The 22,594-nt window shown below is 41.9% G+C and overlaps 1 protein-coding gene across 12 annotated transcripts in view; it reads right to left on the reverse strand.

Moving 5' to 3' along the window:
* Positions 1-22,594, reverse strand: part of Wdr27 (WD repeat domain 27) — a 158,431-nt gene that overhangs the window by 63,349 nt on the left and 72,488 nt on the right. Inside the window, exon 25 of one of the 12 annotated variants that reach the window (XM_011246611.2) lies at positions 66-386. The exons of the other annotated variants lie outside the window; for them this stretch is intronic. Coding sequence (XP_011244913.1) covers positions 279-386 — 108 coding nt within the window. The 3' untranslated portion in view covers positions 66-278. Of the gene's footprint in view, positions 1-65; positions 387-22,594 lie in introns of those variants that run through there. 12 annotated transcript variants of the gene reach the window in all.

A 22,594-nucleotide genomic window follows, 5' to 3' on the forward strand; every position in this document is an offset into this window, starting at 1 on the left:
GGCTGGAAAGAAGTTCTGTGGAATCAGGGACAACACTGGAGCTTCATCTTTTCCTACTGTAGTCCCCCATGATAATTCTTTCTCTACCCTGGGGTTCATCGTCTGCGGTATGGGCCCACCGTGAGCACAGCCTGTTGCCAAGGATGTGCTGCAAGCACTGAAGACAAAAGAAGGACCTTTCACACCAACAGCTTCCTTCCAGAAAGCAGAAATTCCCACACTGTAAAGCAAGACTCACACGCTGGATTTTGCTTTTGGGCTATCGTCTAGAGTTGACATCAGATGAGCTGACAAGAAATGACAACAGGTCCACATGGCATCAAGGACTGTTTTGCACATAACATGTTCCTCTCTGCAGCTGTGTGTCTGGACAGAGCATGCATGACCTGTAATGATTGATCTTAACATTGGTATGCAGATCCGGATTGCAAACCATTTTTCTTTCCTATGAAAATGGTTAATAAGATTTCTTTAGTCTTAAGAAAACTAAACTATGTCATCTTTATTTAAAGTTAGAACATAAAAAAAATCAAATATGAGTTATACACTTTTAATTTTAATGAAAGTGAAAATTTCTAAATAACTGTTTAAATCATATAAAATTCATTTTAAATCACTTTATCTATTGAAAATTTATGCTTTGATAAAAATGTTTTCAATGTTTTGTTTTATATAATCACCCTTTATTTGTTAATGCTCTGGGTGAGTGATAATGAAGAGAAGATGAAACCTGATGGGAAAAAGAACACCAAGAGTGGGCTAACGTGGATGGAACTCCACAGAGACAGCATCTGACACAGAAACTGGCACTCAGAGTATTGGACACTTTGAGGCCTCACTCCTGAATTCTGTGTTACACAGGACGTGCTTACAACTCTAAGCAGAAAGAAGAGGCCTGCATCACACACAACCCTTTAGAGGAGCCCAGCTGAGGGTCAGCCTATCAGCACACCTGACACATGAATAGGTGCTCCATGATCTGTCTGCTCAAGTCTGGCAAACTTGGGTATTTCTTTCTAGATTGATGTGATACAGGCATATTTAATGAGATCATGGATAAAGTGTATTCTTCATAACTTATTAGTTGGTATGAGAATTCTAGCCCTTACTCTGATGATACCTCAGAACAAGCCGCCAATGGCAGATGGACACACCACATAGCTGCTGAGAAATCTGCATAGGAGGGGTTCAGCATTGTGACAGAACCTCTAATCTAAGGTCTAAGTGAGTGGAGAAAGACAGGAGTGTACGAAGAAGCTGGACCAGGCCCACTACACCATCATCAGAAGGTGGATCCTTCCTAGAGGATGACCATGGACGTGGGAACTCAAGACTTGGGGAGCTAGCAGAAGCTGGGGAGACTACAGCAAGAAGAAGAAATTATGGCACACAGGCACAGCATTTCAGACAACATAACATGTAGGATGGGGAGACACTGACATGTGATGTTGTGCGACATCAGAAAATGCTGTACATGGTGAGGGATAGCTGGGAAGTGAGACTCTATCTGTACATGGTGAGGGACAGATGGGAAGTGAGCCCGGGGTGACTGGGATTGTTGACATTTTCCTGGTGTCAGAGTAACAGGTGTGACTGAACAGGAAGAAGGCAACAGAGACTATTTCATGAGATAACAGAAGAAAGACATTTCCAACTTGAAACTCACAAGTTTTCTGGGGACTTCCTGGGATCAGGTTTTAGCACCCTACTCTATTGGTCAGAGATCCCAGATTCAGAAGTCAAGAAGAGACAAAATAGCTCCATGAGCTCCTACAGCTGACATGCAGAGTGGCCCTGAAGAAAGGTGTGCTGAGCAAAGAGCCTCAGAAGGAAACCCCCAACCTCTTACTCCTGCAGTACAGCATATGTGTGTTAGTCTTCTATCACCTTGACACACAGACTAGCAGTTCTCTGAAAGGAGGAGACCTTGAGTGGCTCCATCCCTGGACTCTTGATCCTGGGTTCTTTAAGAAAGCAGGATGAGCAAGCCATAGGAAGCAAGCCAATACACCTCTATAGCCTTTGCAATAGCTCCTGCCTCCAGGTTCCTACTCTGTTTGAGTTCCTGTCCTGACTTTCTTTGATGGTGACCCGTAATATGGAATTATAAGCCAAATAAGCCCCTTCCTCCCTAACTTACTTTATCATGGTGTTTTGTTGCAATAACAGAAACCCTGACTAAGACAACGTGTTCACCCCAAATTATGGAGACACTGATGACCCCCAAAGCAAACACAAATCTCCTTTTGATAATAGTGCTCAAAGGCAAGTGTGTGTGTGTGTAAGTGTGTGAGAGAGACAGTGTGTATGTATGTGTGTGAATGTGAGAGTGTGTATCAGTGTTTGTAAGTGTGTATGAGAGTGTATATGTGTGAGAGAGTATGTGTGTAGGTATTTGTGTGTTGTAGAGTGTGTGAGAGAAAGTATTCATGTGTAGGTATGTGTGTGAGTGTGTTTGTGAGTGTATGAGAGTATGTGTGTAAGTATGTGTATGAGTGTGTGTGTGTGAGTATATGTGTGTGTTTGTGAGAGTATGTGTGAGAGTGTGAGAGAGTATGTGTGTAGGTATGTGTATGAGTGTGTGTGTGTGTGTTGCATGACTGCCCTGACTGCAGACTCTAGTACACTGGTGACAGGAGAGCAGGAAGATGGGCATTCTCAACTTTCTTTCTATCTGTCTCTCACTGTCAACTATGATGTTAGCCACAGGTTTGCACACAGCACTTTAAATGAGCATAAGGTCTGTTCCAGTTTGTTGCTGCTGTTGAAGGTATCAGGGGTAAGTTTTAAAGTTTATCAAAAAACTTCTGTGTGTCTATTGAGACAATAGTTTTTGGTTTTATTTGCTTGATGTGATGCATTATATGAATTAATTTCCCTTGTTAAGTCAACCTTGCATTCCTATGATAAATCACCTCACCCATAGAGTAATACATGGCAATGATCATTTTTATATATCACTGGATTTGATTTATTATAATTGCTCAAGGAGCTTTGCATCCACAGTCATAAAAGACATCGGTCTTGGTATTCTGTTCTTTGGCTATTCTCTGGCTTGGGATCGGAGGAATCCCAGTTTCACAGAATGATCAAACGTGCTCCTCCTCTGTTGTAGACTGAGAGAGTGTGGGAAGAACCCATGTGTGTCTCAGCAGCTGTGTATTGGGACAGTCAGAGAAGTTACTCTAGCTAAATGTTTCTTGAGGGAAGACTCTCAATTACTACTATGAGCTCTTACTGGGTTGGGAAATGGTTCTAATGCTTTGTTTTAGTTTAGCTCCCAAAAACCTCAATTCCAGACGCTGAGGGCTCCTGCCCCCAGCTGGCTTTGATTGGTAATAAAGAACCGCCTTATAGCCAATGGCTGGACAGGGAGACAGAGGCGGGACTTTTAGGTTGCACAGGGAAGGGACCAACCTAGGGGAAGAAAGGGAGGAGAATTGCTATAAAACTCAAAGGCAGAGAGATCAGATTTAAGAGCTGCCGAAGAGAAATCATCCAACAATGTAGGTGTTAAGGCAGGGAGATTGGGGAGGGGGGACTGCCCAGAAGGCAAAGATAAAGTACTGACTAACTCAGGAATACTGGAGGGGAGTGTGTGCTAGCTGCCAGTAGGTTTAGAAGTGCCCAGCCCTTGGGCAAGTTAAGCATATCAAAATTATCTGGCGTGTGGAGTGTGTGTGTTTCATTCATGGATCTAGAGCTCTTGGGAGGGTGCAGCATGCAAGTGACCCACCCAGAGCCCAAGCAGATTAATAATTCACTGCTACATTACTAGAAATTTAATAAAAATTTTATTTATCCTTGAGTTTATTTTGGTGACTTGATTCTTTCTAGAAATGTACCTACTTACTGTGGACCCTTTTTGGTCCCTGTCTGCGTAGAATGGGTCTCTAGTTGCAGGTGGACAAGGAGTCATCAAATGACAAACAGAAGCAACACAAGAGATTGTGTAGAATCTGAGTGTAATGTCACAAAGTGAACACCAGTCTTATATAATACAGAAAACAAAGGGGTAGGATGTCACAGCAGGCAAAGTACATTGAAGTTACCTGACACAAAACAGAGGAATGGCTTCAAAGGACTTACAGGAACCAGGTAATGTTTACAGTAAAGATAAAACAGCCCTGCCTAGGGTCAGTTAATGACAAGTAAGGATTTCACACCCTAGTCAATTTGAGCTACTCCTTTGAGCCTTGTGAAAGCTAGCACCAGAGGGTTCTACTCTAGCAGACCTTCTCATGAATAATGCAATACCACAACCCCCCTATTTCCTAGGCCTTGGTAAATTCTTGCATATGAAGGTAACTTGGCTGTACTTTTAAGTATTTGTAGGGAATCTCCATTTGTCAGAAGCATTCACCAACTTCCTTCTAATATGCAATGTAGTCCAAGATTCTAAGTATACTTTGCTAAGCTTGCCCTGAGATTTCTAACTCTTATCCAGTAAAATACTGTAAGAAAGCATGCAAGACCCTCCATGATATTGCAGGGACAAATCTGGGGCATTCTAGCTATGGGAATGCCAAGGTTCCAGGAGGTTCAGTTTCCTTGAAACTCTTTGCTTCGTGAGTGCTTCCAGGCCTCTCAGCCTGCCCACCAGACTTCACTGGAGTGTGCATAGCACCTACTTAGCTAAGTAATTTGGTTTACTGTCACATGCAGCACATATGTTCACCCTTATTTCCCTATTTCTGTAAGGTTGGTAGTGATGTCCCTCTTCATTCATAATCTTGATCATTTTAAGCCTTTTCTCTCTCTCTTTTGTGAGTATTCTATCTTTCAATTCTTTACTTTGAGAATTTCATATATTCTAACATCTGGATATACGAGTTTGTTTGGCAGGTAAAATATGAATTATTTACATTGTAATGATATTTTAGATTCATCATCTGTTCATTTCTCCTCTGAACTACACAAAGTATAATTTAAAAAAAAAAAATGGCTCACCCAGCAGTAAGGAATTATTCACAGGTAATAAACAAAACAAAAAGCTGAGCCACGGGTTGTTGTGATACAGCAGGAGCAGCCCCAGCTCAGGCCTGCTGAGGCCTCTGTGGTCTCAGACCTGAGGTGAACAATCTCCAGATGCAATGAGACAATTAGAAGGTGTCAGGAGAAAGGAGGTGCTGCTCATCTTAGGGCTCACCTGCTCTGGTCACAGTCTCTGTAAACTCTAAGGTCTACTGCGACATTTTCTTTGGCCTAACAATTAAAAAGGATTCTTAGGTTCAGTGATGGGGAAAAAATGGGCTCATCTACCATAAATTCTCCTCCCTCGTTCTTTTATTATCTATTATAAATCATAGAAAACCAAAGACAAAATTAAAAAGCAATAAGGAATGTCCAGTAGTTTACCTTATCCAAGGAAATGAGGCTGCCCTGCTGCCCAGATGAACTTAATAGGGATTAGTCCAAGTGTAGTTCGGCTTTATAGCTCAGCTCACCGATTAAATCATGTGCTATCTGCTAGGCTCATGACCACCCACACTTGACAACTGTCCAGCATTCTTTGAAGACAGCTCCTGCAAAGCCTGGAAGTCTAGGAAAGGGCTACAGAGGCAGACAATGGTAACATCAGAGAGGTCTGAGGTAACGTGCAGACTTATGTGGGTTGTTGGTAGGGAGTGAAAGCAAATATCTGGTACACTGCAGTGGAAAATGCCAGTCCCGAGCCACTGCTCTAGATTTTGTCCCTGTCAAACACAAGCAAGTCCTTCCCACATTCTTTTATTTAGAGGAATTATGACCAGTAACTACACACACAATTAAGGGATCACTTTACAGAAGCATACCCAGGAGCTGGAGCACGCCTGTCAGATTTCAGCCTTGGAAATATTAAGTTCTCCTTCTGTGCCAGTCAGGAAAAAAATGTCTCAAAGGAAGTAAAACTGAAGCTCTAGGATAACAGCTCACATAGAGGGAAAACCTTCTGTGGTTTCTAACTATAAAACCTGCTTCTTTGAGCTTCCCTAAGGGGGATGTTTTAGGAACGCAACTGTAGTATTAGACCAGGGTCATCTCTACCATGCCTACTGTGCAATACACACTGCATTTGGGTTACCACTTTCCTCAGCCATTGAAGTCCCAGTTACTCCAGATTTCCATACTCGCTCTAAGGGCTAGAAAGCATCAGCCATTAAATGTTTGCAAGAATATATTTCCAGACTACATCACTTGTTTTTATGAACCTTGATGCTAACTGTGGCCATGATAAATCTGGCTATTTGTAGATATGTGAGGTCTCCTAGTTAATGTGATAAACAAATCATGAAATTGGGCTTGTTATGATGCAGATGACATAAAGCATGAAGAAGCATGCTAGAAACATTAACCTCACGACTGACCCTCCCACAAAGATCAAGCTCACTCACACAGAAAGAATATACTGGAGTCTTTTCAAGGCAAGCAATAGTCTAAGCTCTAGGGTTTAACAGTGGTCTCCTAGTCAAGTCAAACACAATCAGAAGTCCCACAGAAGATCAAGGGTGTAGCAATACAGACCATTTCCTTTTATATCTTTTAATTAATTAAGCAGTATGCATGGCTTAGTGTACAAGGTATATTATTTCATGGAAAATATTCACTGTATATATCATATAGTCACAACTTGCATGATCTCAATAGGCTCATGACTTACAGATCTGTAAACTACAGGCTTATTCACCATGCAATCTTAGGATAGAGACATGGTTCTAAAACAATCATACAGACAAGGATTCTATTCACAGCAAACTCCAGCTGCTGGGTAAGAAAAAGGGAGGAAGGAAACACAACAGAGAGGGTAAGCAGAGGCAGACCAAGCATCCCATAGAATGGCAAAGTTGGGTAATGGCGACCTAGAAAAGGTGGCAGGAAGACAGAAAGAAGAATCTGGACCATGTACTAACACTATTGCCAAGAGAATAGAAACGGTTTCCTAGTCAAGTTATTTAAAAATGGGTCCTCATCTTCTGTCAGTTGTCAATATCACTGAAGTATGTATGATTAGGATTTTCTTCTATATGGGGTTTGTGGGTGTGAGATACAAGAGGATAAACATACAACAAGATAGAAATTGACACAGTTAAATCCAAGTCTCAAAAGTTGGAACCCACACCATAACAACAAAATAACAGGAATCAATAAACACTGCTAATTGATAACACTGATATTAATGGTCCCAATTACCCAATAAAAAACACATAGACTTACAGATTGGATTAGAAAACAGGACCATCTTTCTGCTTCATTCCAAGTAACATACCTTACCAGCAAGGATACTGATTACCTCAGGGTAAAGGATGTAAAAAGGTATCCAAGCAAATGGACTAAAGAAAGCTTGCATAGACATTTTAATGTCTGATGAAATAGACTTCAAACCAAAAGTAATCAAGAAATAAGGAAGTATACGACACAGCCATCAAAGGAGAAATCCACCAAGATGATATTGCAGTTCTTAACATCTATACACTAAGCCAAAGGGCACCCATGTTCATAAAAAGTAACATTATTCCAATAAAATCACATATTGACCCCACACAATGATTGCTTCAGTGCCCCAACAGACAGTCTTGCCAATAGACAGACCATACAGTCAAAAAAAAAAAAAAAAAACCTAAACAAAGAAATGCTGGAGTTAAACAATGCCATTAATCAAATAGACCTACCATATATTTCAGAACATTTTACCCAAACACAACAGAATTTCTCTAGCAGCTCATAGTCAGTAGGGTGAAGGCTCTAGCTAGGCACCAGCTCAATTTCTCCATGTACAATGAGACACATAATTGTTGACTTCAGCAACAGGACTTACCATCATTTTGTAGACAGCAAGCAATAGCATGGAATGTTTTAGAGTTTCTATGGGTGCCCTTTGGCCAGTGACTCAACCAGATAGAATCCATTCCTGGCATTGGGTGTTTCGCTTGATGGCAAAGACATTGATCTGGGGCACTGTCTCCCCCAATATTTGGTGACTCTATTTAGAGTTCTTTCATAATGTGTATTTTCATGAAGCTCACTGAGTTACAAATATTTACAAAAATCTTACTACTTTATTAAATAACCAAAATACTACAGTTAGTAACATCAATAAGGAAAAACACTATATGTTATCAATGGGTGCAGAAAGAATATTTAGCAAAAGTCGAGGAGTGATTGTGGTCAGATATACCTGATAATTGTCAAATAAGGTACAGAAATGTTTAGCACACCAAACTATTCTGCATAAGCTCTCTGTGTGCTTCAGACATCTGATGGACTTGGGGCAGTTAACTAATCCGCATCATTTGCATTATGTTCAGATTGTAACCTGCTTACTCTGTAATTTGATTCAAATAAAAAACTGCCATATAGGGATCTTTTTTTCTGTCTTGCTTATGCTCAATAAAATAAGAAATAAAGAGGAAAAAAAAAAGAAAAAAGAAGACTTGATCTTATTTCTGTGTGCAACAATGACTCTGCAAGAGGGCAACTCTGTGGTCACTCTTGAGAACACTGACAGACTGTTGCAGATGGCTCACCAGGAAGCTGTCCCTCTGCTTCTGGTAGCATTCTTGTTGAATTCTAAGAAATGTGAAAGAGAGATCACTGAAGAAAAGGGCTACAATATCTATCCCTTCATCTAGACCAGTGGTTCTCAACCTTCCCAATGCTGTGACCTTTTGATACAGTTCCTCATGTTGTAGTGATTCCCCCAACAATAAAATTATTTTGTTGCTACTTCATAGCTCAGTTTGCTATTGTTATAAATCATACTGTAAATATCTGATATTTAGGATATCTGATATGTAACCCCAAAGGGGTCATGACCCCAAGTTGAAAACTGCTCGTCTAGACTCAGCTAAATGAGAATTTCACACCAAGCATGGAAGCTAGGGCATTTATTTCCCTGCATCCAGACCCTTATCATAAAGGTTCTATAGCACAAACAAAGCTTAAGATGTATCCGATAGGAATCTAAAAAAGAAAACTCTGGTAAAAAATCCCCATCTCTCTTGCCACATGTCCAATAAGAATTGCAATGCTCTAGGGCCATCTGGCAAGATATGTACTTTGCTAAATCGGCTCCTGGATCTTCTGAGGTTGTGAGAGGAGTATCTGGTTCCATTAAAGCAAACACTTAGCATGGCTGAAACTGAAATCAGTCAGGCTCCTAGGACCTAGAACTGACCCAAGCCTTAGTCTACAGTGGGCTCCTCAGCCACTGTACTGGTTTGCATCTGAATTCTGCATAGACAGTAAGCTATGGAAATGAAGGCCTGATAGAAGTTATTCCCAGTTATCTGCTGGGTACAATGTCATGGCAACCATCTACAGAAAGACCTTCTCAAGGTACAGAGCATCTGGCACATACCTGACATACACAGAGCCCTAGCATATGGAGCATATCTGGAGGTGTTGGCTGGGTGGCAGCTCAGGGCCTGCAATCCACTCAAACAGTGAGTTCTAAGAACAGAAGAAATCCTTTTTCCTGTATTAAACATAATTTTCCTGGGATTGGAAAGAGCAGCCCTCACTGAGGGTATGTGTATGATACTGTCTTCCACATCCTTACTTCCTGCACACTTCCAGGATCCCACTCCAAGTAACAAGGTTAAATATGAATTGGGAAATAAAAGCTAAGTTAGAGATAGACAGACAGACAGCGAGTAGTTGCTCCAAAGTTAAAAAACACCACTTCTTACATGCAGTGCGACAAAAGTGCCTACATGGTACTTTCTAAAGACAACTTTAAATATAAAGAAATTAACATGTCATTTCCTTCCAGGCACTATAAAAACAGCAGCTGAGGGGCTGACTCCACGCAGTCTGTTCCCAGATTATTTTCCTTATTAATATTATCTTCACAGTGCTGCTGCTTGCCAGGATCCCTGAAAACCAAGTACAGAGCCCCCCCATCCACACAGACACTGTTCCAAGACCTCTAGGGGCTGCCGAAAGCCACAGATAGCACAAAGCCCTATAATTCAGTGCATTTTCCATCTTAACTAAGCATTTGGCGACACATTCTACACTCTGAGGTACAGCAAGAAAACCAGCACAAATTCCTGTTTCCTTCTTTACCATCTGATGGATCAAAAGTCTGTTCTTCTATAATCTTAGCAATGTCAGCATAAGCTTTGCCTTTTGTCCCCTTAAGTCAAGAATTTACAGCTTTTCAATGGAATGTCTTCTCTCTGGTGTAGACTTTGAGACCATTATTAAGTCAAACAAGGGTCACTTGAAAACAAGCACTGTGGATCCAACACATAGCTAACAAATTAGATGGCTTAAGTGTCCAGTGTGTGGGTGGCGATCACAGCATGGGCTCACTGAGCAAATGGCTGGCTAATATCTGGGTAAAACAGATATTAGATATTAGAGTAAGACAGACAGCGCAGAATACGCAGAATGATAAAGAATTTTAAGCTTACAAATTATTTATTACTTAAATTTTTATCTAATATTTTTGAATCACCAATGGGTGATTGGCACTTTCGATAGCAAAACTGTAAGTATATAGGAAGTACTGTATTCATTTTGTAATAATGAACTTATCAAAACAGGATAACACACAGTCTAAATAGCAGGGTGTATTATGTGAATTGTCCTCATGGTAGATGCTAAAAATTACAGCACATAGGAGTATGCACCCTAGCTCACTGGGCTCAAAACATTTCTGAAGCTTGCATGAGCCACATGATGAGGCACCAAAGTCCTTAGACAACAGCAGGGATACCAGTGTCAGGCTGAAAACCAAATACAAAAGGGGCTCTTTATCATCCAATAAATCAAAACAAAACCAAAGTTTCAGTATTTGATTCTTGGAAAATGAATCATCTTGCACTCTCCCCTCTGAGGTGCTACAATATTAATGGCTAACAAAGAATATGAGGGAAAGATACAGACTTGAAAAAGAAAAGAATAGATGGTGACATTGTAGACACGAGGCCTTTCTGGAAATGGAGGATGATGGTAGAGGGGAGGCTTGGTATGAAACTACATGTCACAGACCCCAAAGAAGGAGGGTTCATGTGTGACAAGGGACAGTGGATGTGGAACAGAACAACTGTGAGCTGAATGGAGGTGTTTAAAGACTGCCAGTGAGGAAGTGTGCATGATGGGAACATAGAAACCAAGAGGGCCTCTGAGAGAAGAAGGTGCAAATGGCGACAGCTACTGCACAAACTAAAGTCTGAGACAGAATGAACACAACTCATGAGCTGGCAGGCAGGGGAATTCCAGTGGCTTCCAGTGACTCTACCTTTTCTTTAACCATGTGATTCCCTGTATGATGCTCGGTCACTAACCTCACAGCTATATTTTAACAAATTATTTTTATTTCTAGTATGTACCAAGAGAGCAAAGACCTTCTTTAGTTTCCCAGTAAAGCAGATCCCACTACTGAACATCTTTTCGTGGAGATATTATGTTGTTTCTTAATCCATGAGTTCAAACACAATCTATTAAAATGAGAATGATATATTTCGAACTTGAGGTCTCTTCTGTTCCCTCCCCTCTCCTAATTGTTTCTTCAGAGTACATTGTAGGCAGAGTATCAGATGCTGAACAACTCACTTGCTGCATGGAAACTCCTGCCACTTGCCATGACTCTGTGTGGATTCTTGTTATCTATACTGACAATCTGGAAAAGGTGTCTGAAGCTACATCTCAAGACAGATACTCTGTTTCCCTTCTTACTGAGACAAACTCCTAAATTTTAGCAATACTTGGACTGGGAACAATAGGAACATTTTCTAAAACCTGAAAAGAAAAGGTTTATAACCAGGTTAGTAGCTTTCTGAACAGATAGACATATCTTTATAGCAATGCACCTAAAACCTATGTAAGCTTCTGGGATTCCCCAAGCTCTGATTCCATAAGTAGGAATATGACTCAAACCTGGTGCCTCTTCCTGATCCATGTGAGAAGACCCAGGACAAAGCATTGACCCCAGTTGGAGAAGGGAAGGCTAATGCAGGGAATCCTGCTTCCTAGATAGAGTGACTAGAACCAATTCCATGCAGGGACACCAGCTCTGCCCTTCAAGGATCACTGATAGATTACTGTAGGCACAGCGTGGACAAGTCTGAGGTTAATACCTACCTATAGAGGGACAAGCTCCATAATATTATGATATTTAACTCCATTTCCATGGCCACTAAGGAGGACACATTCTCAGGCTTCATGCAGGGGAAGGAAGGATCTGTTCTTAAAACACTGAAGAGCATTTTCCTCAGGAGGCCTGAGGTAATGAGCTGGCCAGCTACAGCCCCACCTGCTGGGGGTGTCAGAGCTGAAATGACAGGCTAAGGGAAAGCAACTCTGACCACTTCGATAGCCTGTGCTATCTAGATGGAGAATGAAAAATACAGCAAAGCTGAGCCCAGAACCTCAGCTCATAAGATGAAAACCTGATCACAGGGCTTAGTGACCATAAGAGGACTTTCACCATGGTCCCTTCAACTTAAACATTATATTTCTAAATTTAAACCAAAAAATGACAAGGTATACAAAAATCTAAAAACAGTTTCAACAAATTTAGCAACACCAAAAACAGATTTCACATAGCAGGAGTGTTGGAATTAAAATAAATTGGACTTTAATAAAAACTAAGATTAACCTGCTAAGAGCTCCAATGAGTAAAATGTGCACCATGCAAGATGAGATGTGCAGCTGAAGCAGGGTGATGGAGGTCAGGAAGTAACCAGAGGAGATACACAGCTCAAGCATGGCAATCGAGATCAAGGACTATCCAGAAACAAATGCTGGAAATCCAAACACTTAAAACAGAAGAGCCAAGACGTGTGGGAAGGATAAGCTGTGTGGCTCTAAATGTGCGGTGGGAATACTGGCCTAGAAACAAGAGAGGCTGGAGAGGAGGGTGGTGCTGAGAATTTCCCTAGAGCAGTGTCAGGAAGCCCAGAGAGCTCATGCAGGAGCAATGCCAACAAAAGTGCAGCTAGGAACAGCGCTTACAGACTGAATGGAAGTCAGAAAGAGAAAAGATCGCCAAAGAAACTAGGAAGAAAACGTACTTTACCTGCAAAGAAAATAACATAACAATCACAGCCAATTCTCAGAAACTATGTCAGCACAGAGACAATGAAGTGAATGAAGGAATGAAGAGGCAGGCCAGGGAGGGTGTATTTGTAAAATTCACTAAGAGAAAGTAAAACATTCTCAGGTGAGAGAGAGAGACAGACAGAGAGAAACAGAGACAGTGAAAGAATGTTGTTTCCAACAAATCTTTCTCCCTAAACTCCTCCCATGAAAGAGTTCCTTCAGCAGAAAGGAAATGGTTTGGAAATTCAGATCCAAGTAATACTAAGCATCAAAGGGAAGAAACTGGAGACAAAAGAAAAGCTCTAATCATTGACTGAGCCAATCCCTTCCCACAGCCAAAAAACAAACAAACAAACAAACAAGAACAAAAAACAAAATCCCCCAAAACAGCTTTATTTAAAATAAGAGCAGCAAGGCATTTGAATGTGTCTGAATAAATTTATGAGTCAGTGAGATGACTGAAAATACAAGTGGTGGAGGAAAGATGAGGAATTGTTACTATGTATTCACAGATGGAGGAAGGATAAGGAATTGTTACTATGTAGTCACAGATGGGGGAAGGATGAGGAATTGTTACTATGTATTCACAGATGGAGGAAGGATGAGGAATTGTTACTATGTAGTCACAGATGGAGGAAGGATGAGGAATTGTTACTATGTATTCACAGATAGAGGAAGGATGAGAAATTGTTACTATGTAGTCACAGATAGAGGAAGGATGAGGAATTGTTACTATGTAGTCACAGATAGGGGAAGGATGAGGAATTGTTACTATGTAGTCACAGATGGGGGAAGAATGAGGAATTGTTACTATGTATTCACAGCTGGGGGAAGGATGAGGAATTGTTACTATGTAGTCACAGATGGGGGAAGAATGAGGAATTGTTACTATGTATTCACAGCTGGGGGAAGGATGAGGAATTCTTACTATGTATTCCCAATGTCCATATTAGCTAGCTATTGTGTAAAATTAGTTATAAATGTACAATGCAAGCTTTAGGATAAGCACCGTCTTAGAATTTCAATTCCTGCACAAAACATCATGACCAAGATGCAAGTTGAGGAGGAAAGGTTTTATTCGGCTTACACTTCCTGCATTACTGTTCATCACCAAAGGAAGCCAGGGCTGGAATCAAACAGGTCAGGAAGCAGGAGCTTATGCAGGGAGGGAGCCATGGAGGGATGTTCCTTACTGGTTTTCTCAACCTGCTCTCTTAAAGAACCAAGACTACCAGCCCAGGGATGGCACCACCCATAAGGGGCCCTCCCCCATTGATCACTAATTGAAAAAAATGCCTTACAGCTGGATCTCCTGGAGGCATTTCCTCAGCTAAGACTCCTTTCTCTGTGATAAGTCCACCTTGTGTCAAGTTGACACAAAACCAGCCAGTACAAGCACCTAAAGGCCAAAAGGAGTAAAGGCTTAAAATGAAAAGTTAAAGCTAATATACTAAGAAAGGAGTGAAAATGGAATCATGTTTAATTAAAGCCACAGAAGCCAAATAAATAAATAAATAAATAAATAAAACAAAAACTGAAACAAATAACAAATCACAACAAAAAGCTACACCCATACTGTCTATAAGAAACCACATTTAGAATATATACACATACGTGTGAGAAGTGGACTGTGACATGTATGTGAAGTTGGCACTGACCAGAACAGCACAGGGGCAGCACTATGCATGGCAGACACAACAGATTTCAAAGCAAGAAAAGTTACCAGAGCTCGATAAAGGCATTAGGTTGATTTTCTAAAAACAAGTACTTTAACTGTGCACATGCCTACATGAGACAGAAAAATAAATGGTACCACAGAGAAAACAGATAAATTGTCATTATAGCTGGGGTCTTTAACATCACACTACCAAAAATGGAAACATCCTGGAGAGAGAACATCAATAAGGACTCAGTTGAACCCAATAATACCATTGACCAGGTAGATATCATTGATGTTGGCAGTGTGCTTCATCTGACCACACATCACACACATTTCTTCACAACTTGTATGGGACACTGACCAAGAGAGACAACATTTAGAACTATAAAACATTCTTTAACCAGTTTAAAAGAATTAAAAATTATACAATTCCTACTCTATATACCACAGTGAGATTAAACTAGAAATCAATAACATTACTATAATCCAGAATAAATAATACACTTCACAGAAAAAAACACTCCTAAGAAAATTTAGAATATCTTGAACTACATGAGAACTACAACATACTTATTAAAAGTTACAGAACACCATGACAGCCATGCACTGAGGGATATACTAAATGCAATTATTAGAAAATAATAAGGACCTAAAGTCAATCTCAGCCTCCTCCTTAGAAACCTGAAAGGAGATAAAACTAGACCCTAGCATGAAAAGTGGACAAAAGCAGAGAGGACCACAGTAGAACCAACAAGTCCAAAGGGAGACAATCAATGAGGGAAACCAGGGAAACTAATTTTAAGTGATGGATAAAATTGACAAGCTAAACCAGGCATGGTGGTGCACACCTTTAATCCCAGCACTCGAGAGGCAGAGGCAGGCGGATTTCTGAGTTTGAGGCCAGCCTGGTCTTCAAAGTGAGTTCCAGGACAGCCTGGGCTATACAGAGAAACCCTGTCTCGGGAAAAAAAAAAAAAAAAAAAAAAAAAAAAAAAAAAAGACAAGCTATTGATTAAGCTAAGAAAAATAAACACAAGAGAAAATACATTTTAATGAGACATCACTATAGATAATGTGGATATTAAGAGACTAACAAAGCAATACTACAAACAGGTCTACAGTTCTTCTCAAGGTCACACAGAAAGAAACAGGAAATGTAACTAGACTTATACCTACTTTTTAAAATGGAATCAATAATTAATAATCTAAAACATAAGGTGCCAGAAGGTGTCATATGGACACCAGAAAGTTCTAGTAAACATCCAAGAAAGACCTTATACTAATTCTCTATAATTCCTTTCCTAAGCTAGCAACAGAGAATGCTTAGTTATTCATCATATGAGGCTAGTACTCAAAGCCAAAGGCCAGCATAGACAGAGACATCACAAGGAAAGAAAATACAGCGCAATATACTTCATGAACATGGATATAAAAGTGCTCAGCAAACATTAATTAGTACATCTAATATAACATTGCACATAAAGCATGATGCATTATGACTAAGTAGGTTTTTTGTAGCTGTGTTCAACATTTAAAAACCAGTGTAATCCATCATGCCCATGGGCTTAAAAAAGAATTACATGATCTCATCAGTGAATGAAAAAAAAATCACTTGACAAATCCAACACCCACTTATTGAGACAACAGCAAAGAAACAACTCATTAGGCAGGAAGAAAAGGAACCTTAACTTTGTAATAGCATTTACAAGTAGCATCTACACTCAACCTGGAAATCTCCCATCGAGATCAGAGGAAAGCAAGGGTATCTCTTCTCAACATTCTTTGCTGCATCAAACTGGATGTACCAGGTACAACTATGAAAAGGAAAAGGAAAATAAAGGCAAGCATGCTGGACAGTGCACAGTATCCAGGAAAGAGGCTCTTTGCTAGAGTCTTTCTGTGTGGTGAAGATTTCAGTGGCCTTGAGCCTATATGTTGGGAGCCGCCCCCACATTCGCCGTCACAAGATGGCGCTGACATCCTGTGTTCTAAGTGGTAAACAAATAATCTGCGCATGTGCCAAGGGTATTTTATGACTACTTGTACTCTGCCTTTCCCGTGAACGTCAGCTCGGCCATGGGCTGCAGCCAATCAGGGAGTGATGCGTCCTAGGCGAAATATAACTCTCCTAAATAGGGAAGGGGTTTCGGTTTCAATATAGAAGGGGCTTTCTTTTTTGGGGCTGGGCGCTGGGCGCTTGCCCTCCTGGCTCCCAAAGATGTAAGCAATAAAGTTTTGCCGCAGAAGATTCTGGTCTGTTGTGTTCTTCCTGGCCGGGCGTGAGAACGCGATTAAGAATTGGTGCCGAAACCCGGGACGAGAAAAAATCCGGGACGAAAAAATACAAGAAAACTCGGGACCGGCACAAGGAAGATCCCTCATTCCAGAACCAGAACTGCGGGTCGCGGTAATAAAGGTTCCCGTAAAGCAGACTGTTAAGAAGGATTCAACTGTATGAATTCAGAACTTTTCAGCTGGGGAACGAGAGTACCAGTGAGTACAGCTTTACGAGGTACGCCTGGCCTTGAACTTTCTAAGGAAATTCAAGACAGTCTATCAGAAGTAAAGTGGAAAATGTTTGGCCTTGAATTTTTTCTAATGTTAGGAGTCCTTTTGTTCCTTTTCACATGTTATCAGGTGATTAAGATAGGGCTGAAAATTCTGGATGAAATTCAGGGCAATCTATCAGAAGTAAAGCGGGGAGAGAGAGTAGGAGCAAAGAGAAAATATGGTACACAAAATAAGTATACAGGCCTTTCCAAGGGTCTTGAACCCGAGGAAAAGTTTAGGTCAGGTAAGAATACCTGGGGAGAGATTAGAAGGAAGGAAAAGAAAAAAGAAAAGAAAAAAGATCGATTAGCGGAGGTCTCTAGGAGATACTCGTCACTAGATGAGCTCAGGAAGCCAGCTCTTAGTAGCTCTGAAGCAGATGAAGAATTCTCCTCTGAGGAAACAGACTGGGAGGAAGAAGCAGCCCATTACCAGCCAGCTAATTGGTCAAGAAAAAAGCCAAAAGCGGCTGGCGAAAGCCAGCGTACTGTTCAACCTCCCGGCAGTCGGTTTCAAGGTCCGCCCTATGCGGAGCCCCCGCCCTGCGTAGTGCGTCAGCAATGCGCAGAGAGGCAATGCGCAGAGAGATGCGCAGAGAGGCAATGCGCAGAGAGATGCGCAGAGAGGCAATGCGCAGAGAGATGCGCAGAGAGGCAATGCGCAGAGAGATGCGCAGAGAGGCAGTGCGCAGAGAGGCAGTGCGCAGAGAGGCAGTGCGCAGACTCATTCATTCCCAGAGAGGAACAAAGGAAAATACAACAGGCATTTCCAGTCTTTGAAGGAGCCGAGGGTGGGCGTGTCCACGCTCCGGTAGAATACGTACAGATTAAAGAACTCGCCGAGTCGGTCCGTAAATACGGAACCAATGCTAATTTTACCTTGGTGCAGTTAGACAGGCTCGCCGGCATGGCACTAACTCCTGCTGACTGGCAAACGATTGTAAAAGCCGCTCTCCCTAGTATGGGCAAATATATGGAATGGAGAGCACTTTGGCACGAAGCTGCACAAGCGCAGGCCCGAACAAACGCAGCTGCTTTGACTCCAGAGCAGAGAGATTGGACTTTTGACTTGTTAACGGGTCAGGGAGCTTATTCTGCTGATCAGACAAACTACCATTGGGGAGCTTATGCCCAAATTTCCTCCACGGCTATTAGGGCCTGGAAGGCGCTCTCCCGAGCAGGGGAAGCCACTGGGCAGTTAACAAAGATAATCCAGGGACCTCAGGAATCCTTCTCAGATTTTGTGGCCAGAATGACAGAGGCAGCAGAGCGTATTTTTGGAGAGTCAGAGCAAGCCGCGCCTCTGGTAGAACAGCTCATCTATGAGCAAGCCACAAAGGAGTGCCGAGCGGCCATAGCCCCAAGAAAGAACAAAGGCTTACAAGACTGGCTCAGGGTCTGTCGAGAGCTTGGGGGACCTCTCAGCAATGCAGGTTTAGCGGCTGCCATCCTTCAATCCCAAAACCGCTCCATGGGCAGAAATAATCAGAGGACATGTTTTAACTGCGGAAAGCCTGGGCATTTTAAGAAAGATTGCAGAGCTCCAGATAAACAGGGAGGGACTCTCACTCTTTGCTCTAAGTGTGGCAAGGGTTATCATAGAGCCGACCAGTGTCGCTCTGTGAGGGATATAAAGGGCAGAATTCTTCCCCCACCTGATAGTCAATCAGCTTATGTGCCAAAAAACGGGTCATCGGGCCCTCGGTCCCAGGGCCCTCAAAGATATGGGAACCGGTTTGTCAGGACACAGGAAGCAGTCAGAGAGGCGACCCAGGAAGACCCACAAGGGTGGACCTGCGTGCCGCCTCCGACTTCCTATTAATGCCTCAAATGAGTATTCAGCCGGTGCCAGTGGAGCCTATACCATCCTTGCCCCCGGGAACCATGGGCCTTATTCTCGGCCGGGGTTCACTCACCTTACAGGGCTTAGTAGTCCACCCTGGAGTTATGGATTGTCAACATTCCCCTGAAATACAGGTCCTGTGCTCAAGCCCTAAAGGCGTTTTTTCTATTAGTAAAGGAGATAGGATAGCTCAGCTGCTGCTCCTCCCTGATAATACCAGGGAGAAATTTGCAGGACCTGAGATAAAGAAAATGGGCTCCTCAGGAAATGATTCTGCCTATTTGGTTGTATCTTTGAATGATAGACCTAAGCTCCACCTTAAGATCAACGGAAAAGAGTTTGAAGGCATCCTTGATACCGGAGCAGATAAAAGTATAATTTCTACACATTGGTGGCCCAAAGCATGGCCCACCACAGAGTCATCTCATTCATTACAGGGCCTAGGTTATCAATCATGTCCCACTATAAGCTCCATTGCCTTGACGTGGGAATCCTCTGAAGGGCAGCAAGGGAAATTCATACCTTATGTGCTCCCACTCCCGGTTAACCTCTGGGGAAGGGATATTATGCAGCATTTGGGCCTTATTTTGTCCAATGAAAACGCCCCATCGGGAGGGTATTCAGCTAAAGCAAAAAATATCATGGCAAAGATGGGTTATAAAGAAGGAAAAGGGTTAAGACATCAAGAACAGGGAATGTCCAATAGTCCTACTATGTGTCAACTTTATGTACAAGAAGCTCTTTTGCCAGTGAGGGAACAATTCCCCTCTTTAATTTTGCTCCTTTACATGGATGACATCCTCCTGTGCCATAAAGACCTTACCATGCTACAAAAGGCATATCCTTTTCTACTTAAAACTTTAAGTCAGTGGGGTTTACAGATAGCCACAGAAAAGGTCCAAATTTCTGATACAGGACAATTTTTGGGCTCTGTGGTGTCCCCAGATAAGATTGTGCCCCAAAAGGTAGAGATAAGAAGAGATCACCTCCATACCTTAAATGATTTTCAAAAGCTGTTGGGAGATATTAATTGGCTCAGACCTTTTTTAAAGATTCCTTCCGCTGAGTTAAGGCCTTTGTTTAGTATTTTAGAAGGAGATCCTCATATCTCCTCCCCTAGGGCTCTTACTCTAGCTGCTAACCAGGCCTTACAAAAGGTGGAAAAAGCCTTACAGAATGCACAATTACAACGTATTGAGGATTCGCAGCCTTTCAGTTTGTGTGTCTTTAAGACAGCACAATTGCCAACCGCAGTTTTGTGGCAAAATGGGCCATTGTTGTGGATCCATCCAAACGTATCCCCAGCTAAAATAATAGATTGGTATCCTGATGCAATTGCACAGCTTGCCCTTAGAGGCCTAAAAGCAGCAATCACCCACTTTGGGCGAAGTCCATATCTTTTAATTGTACCTTATACCGCTGCACAGGTTCAAACCTTGGCAGCCACATCTAATGATTGGGCAGTTTTAGTTACCTCCTTTTCAGGACAAATAGATAACCATTATCCAAAACATCCAATTTTACAGTTTGCCCAAAATCAATCTGTTGTTTTTCCACAAATAACAGTAAGAAACCCACTTAAAAATGGGATTGTGGTATATACTGATGGATCAAAAACTGGCATAGGTGCCTATGTGGCTAATGGTAAAGTGGTATCCAAACAATATAATGAAAATTCACCTCAAGTGGTAGAATGTTTAGTGGTTTTAGAAGTTTTAAAAACCTTTTTAGAACCCCTTAATATTGTGTCAGATTCCTGTTATGTGGTTAATGCAGTAAATCTTTTAGAAGTGGCTGGAGTGATTAAGCCTTCCAGTAGAGTTGCCAATATTTTTCAGCAGATACAATTAGTTTTGTTATCTAGAAGATTTCCTGTTTATATTACTCATGTTAGAGCCCATTCAGGCCTACCTGGCCCCATGGCTCTGGGAAATGATTTGGCAGATAAGGCCACTAAAGTGGTGGCTGCTGCCCTATCATCCCCGGTAGAGGCTGCAAGAAATTTTCATAACAATTTTCATGTGACGGCTGAAACATTACGCAGTCGTTTCTCCTTGACAAGAAAAGAAGCCCGTGACATTGTTACTCAATGTCAAAGCTGCTGTGAGTTCTTGCCAGTTCCTCATGTGGGAATTAACCCACGCGGTATTCGACCTCTACAGGTCTGGCAAATGGATGTTACACATGTTTCTTCCTTTGGAAAACTTCAATATCTCCATGTGTCCATTGACACATGTTCTGGCATCATGTTTGCTTCTCCGTTAACCGGAGAAAAAGCCTCACATGTGATTCAACATTGTCTTGAGGCATGGAGTGCTTGGGGGAAACCCAAACTCCTTAAGACTGATAATGGACCAGCTTATACGTCTCAAAAATTCCAGCAGTTCTGCCGTCAGATGGATGTTACCCACCTGACTGGACTTCCATACAACCCTCAAGGACAGGGTATTGTTGAGCGTGCGCATCGCACCCTCAAAGCCTATCTTATAAAGCAAAAGAGGGGAATTGAAGAGATTTTACCCCGAGCACCAAGAGTGTCTGTGTCTATGGCACTCTTTACACTCAATTTTTTAAATATTGATGCTCATGGCCATACTGCGGCTGAACGTCATTGTACAGAGCCAGATAGGCCCAATGAGATGGTTAAATGGAAAAATGTCCTTGATAATAAATGGTATGGCCCGGATCCTATTTTGATAAGATCCAGGGGAGCGGTCTGTGTTTTCCCACAGAATGAAGACAACCCATTTTGGATACCAGAAAGACTCACCCGAAAAATCCAGACTGACCAAGGGAATACTGATGTCCCTCGTCTTGGTGATGTCCAGGGCATCAATAATAAAGAGAGAGCAGCGTTGGGGGATAATGTCGACATTTCCACTCCCAATGACGGTGATGTATAATGCTCAAGTATTCTCCTGCTTTTTTACCACTAACTAGGAACTGGGTTTAGCCTTGATTCAGACAGCCTTGGCTCTGTCTGGACAGGTCCAGATGACTGACACCATTAACACTATGTCAACCTCAGTGACTACAGTCATAGATAAACAGGCCTCAGCTAATGTCAAGATACAGGGAGGTCTCATGCTGGTTAATCAACTCATAGATCTTGTCCAGAAACAACTAGATGTATTATGACAAATAACTCAGCAGGGATGTGAACAAAAGTTTCCGGGATTGTGTGTTATTTCCATTCAGTATGTTAAATTTACTAGGGCAGCTAATTTGTCAAAAAGTCTTTTTCAGTATATGTTACAGAATTGGACGGCTGAATTTGAACAGATCCTTCGGGAATTGAGACTTCAGGTCAACTCCACGCGCTTGGACCTGTCCCTGACCAAAGGATTACCCAATTGGATCTCCTCAGCATTTTCCTTCTTTAAAGAATGGGTGGGATTGATATTATTTGGAGATACACTTTGCTGTGGATTAGTGTTGCTTCTTTGATTGGTCTGTAAGCTTAAGGCCCAAACTAAGAGAGACAAGGTGGTTATTGCCCAGGCGCTTGCAGGA

Source organism: Mus musculus, chromosome 17 (genome assembly GCF_000001635.26).
Source record: "Mus musculus strain C57BL/6J chromosome 17, GRCm38.p6 C57BL/6J".
NCBI lineage: Eukaryota > Metazoa > Chordata > Mammalia > Rodentia > Muridae > Mus > Mus musculus.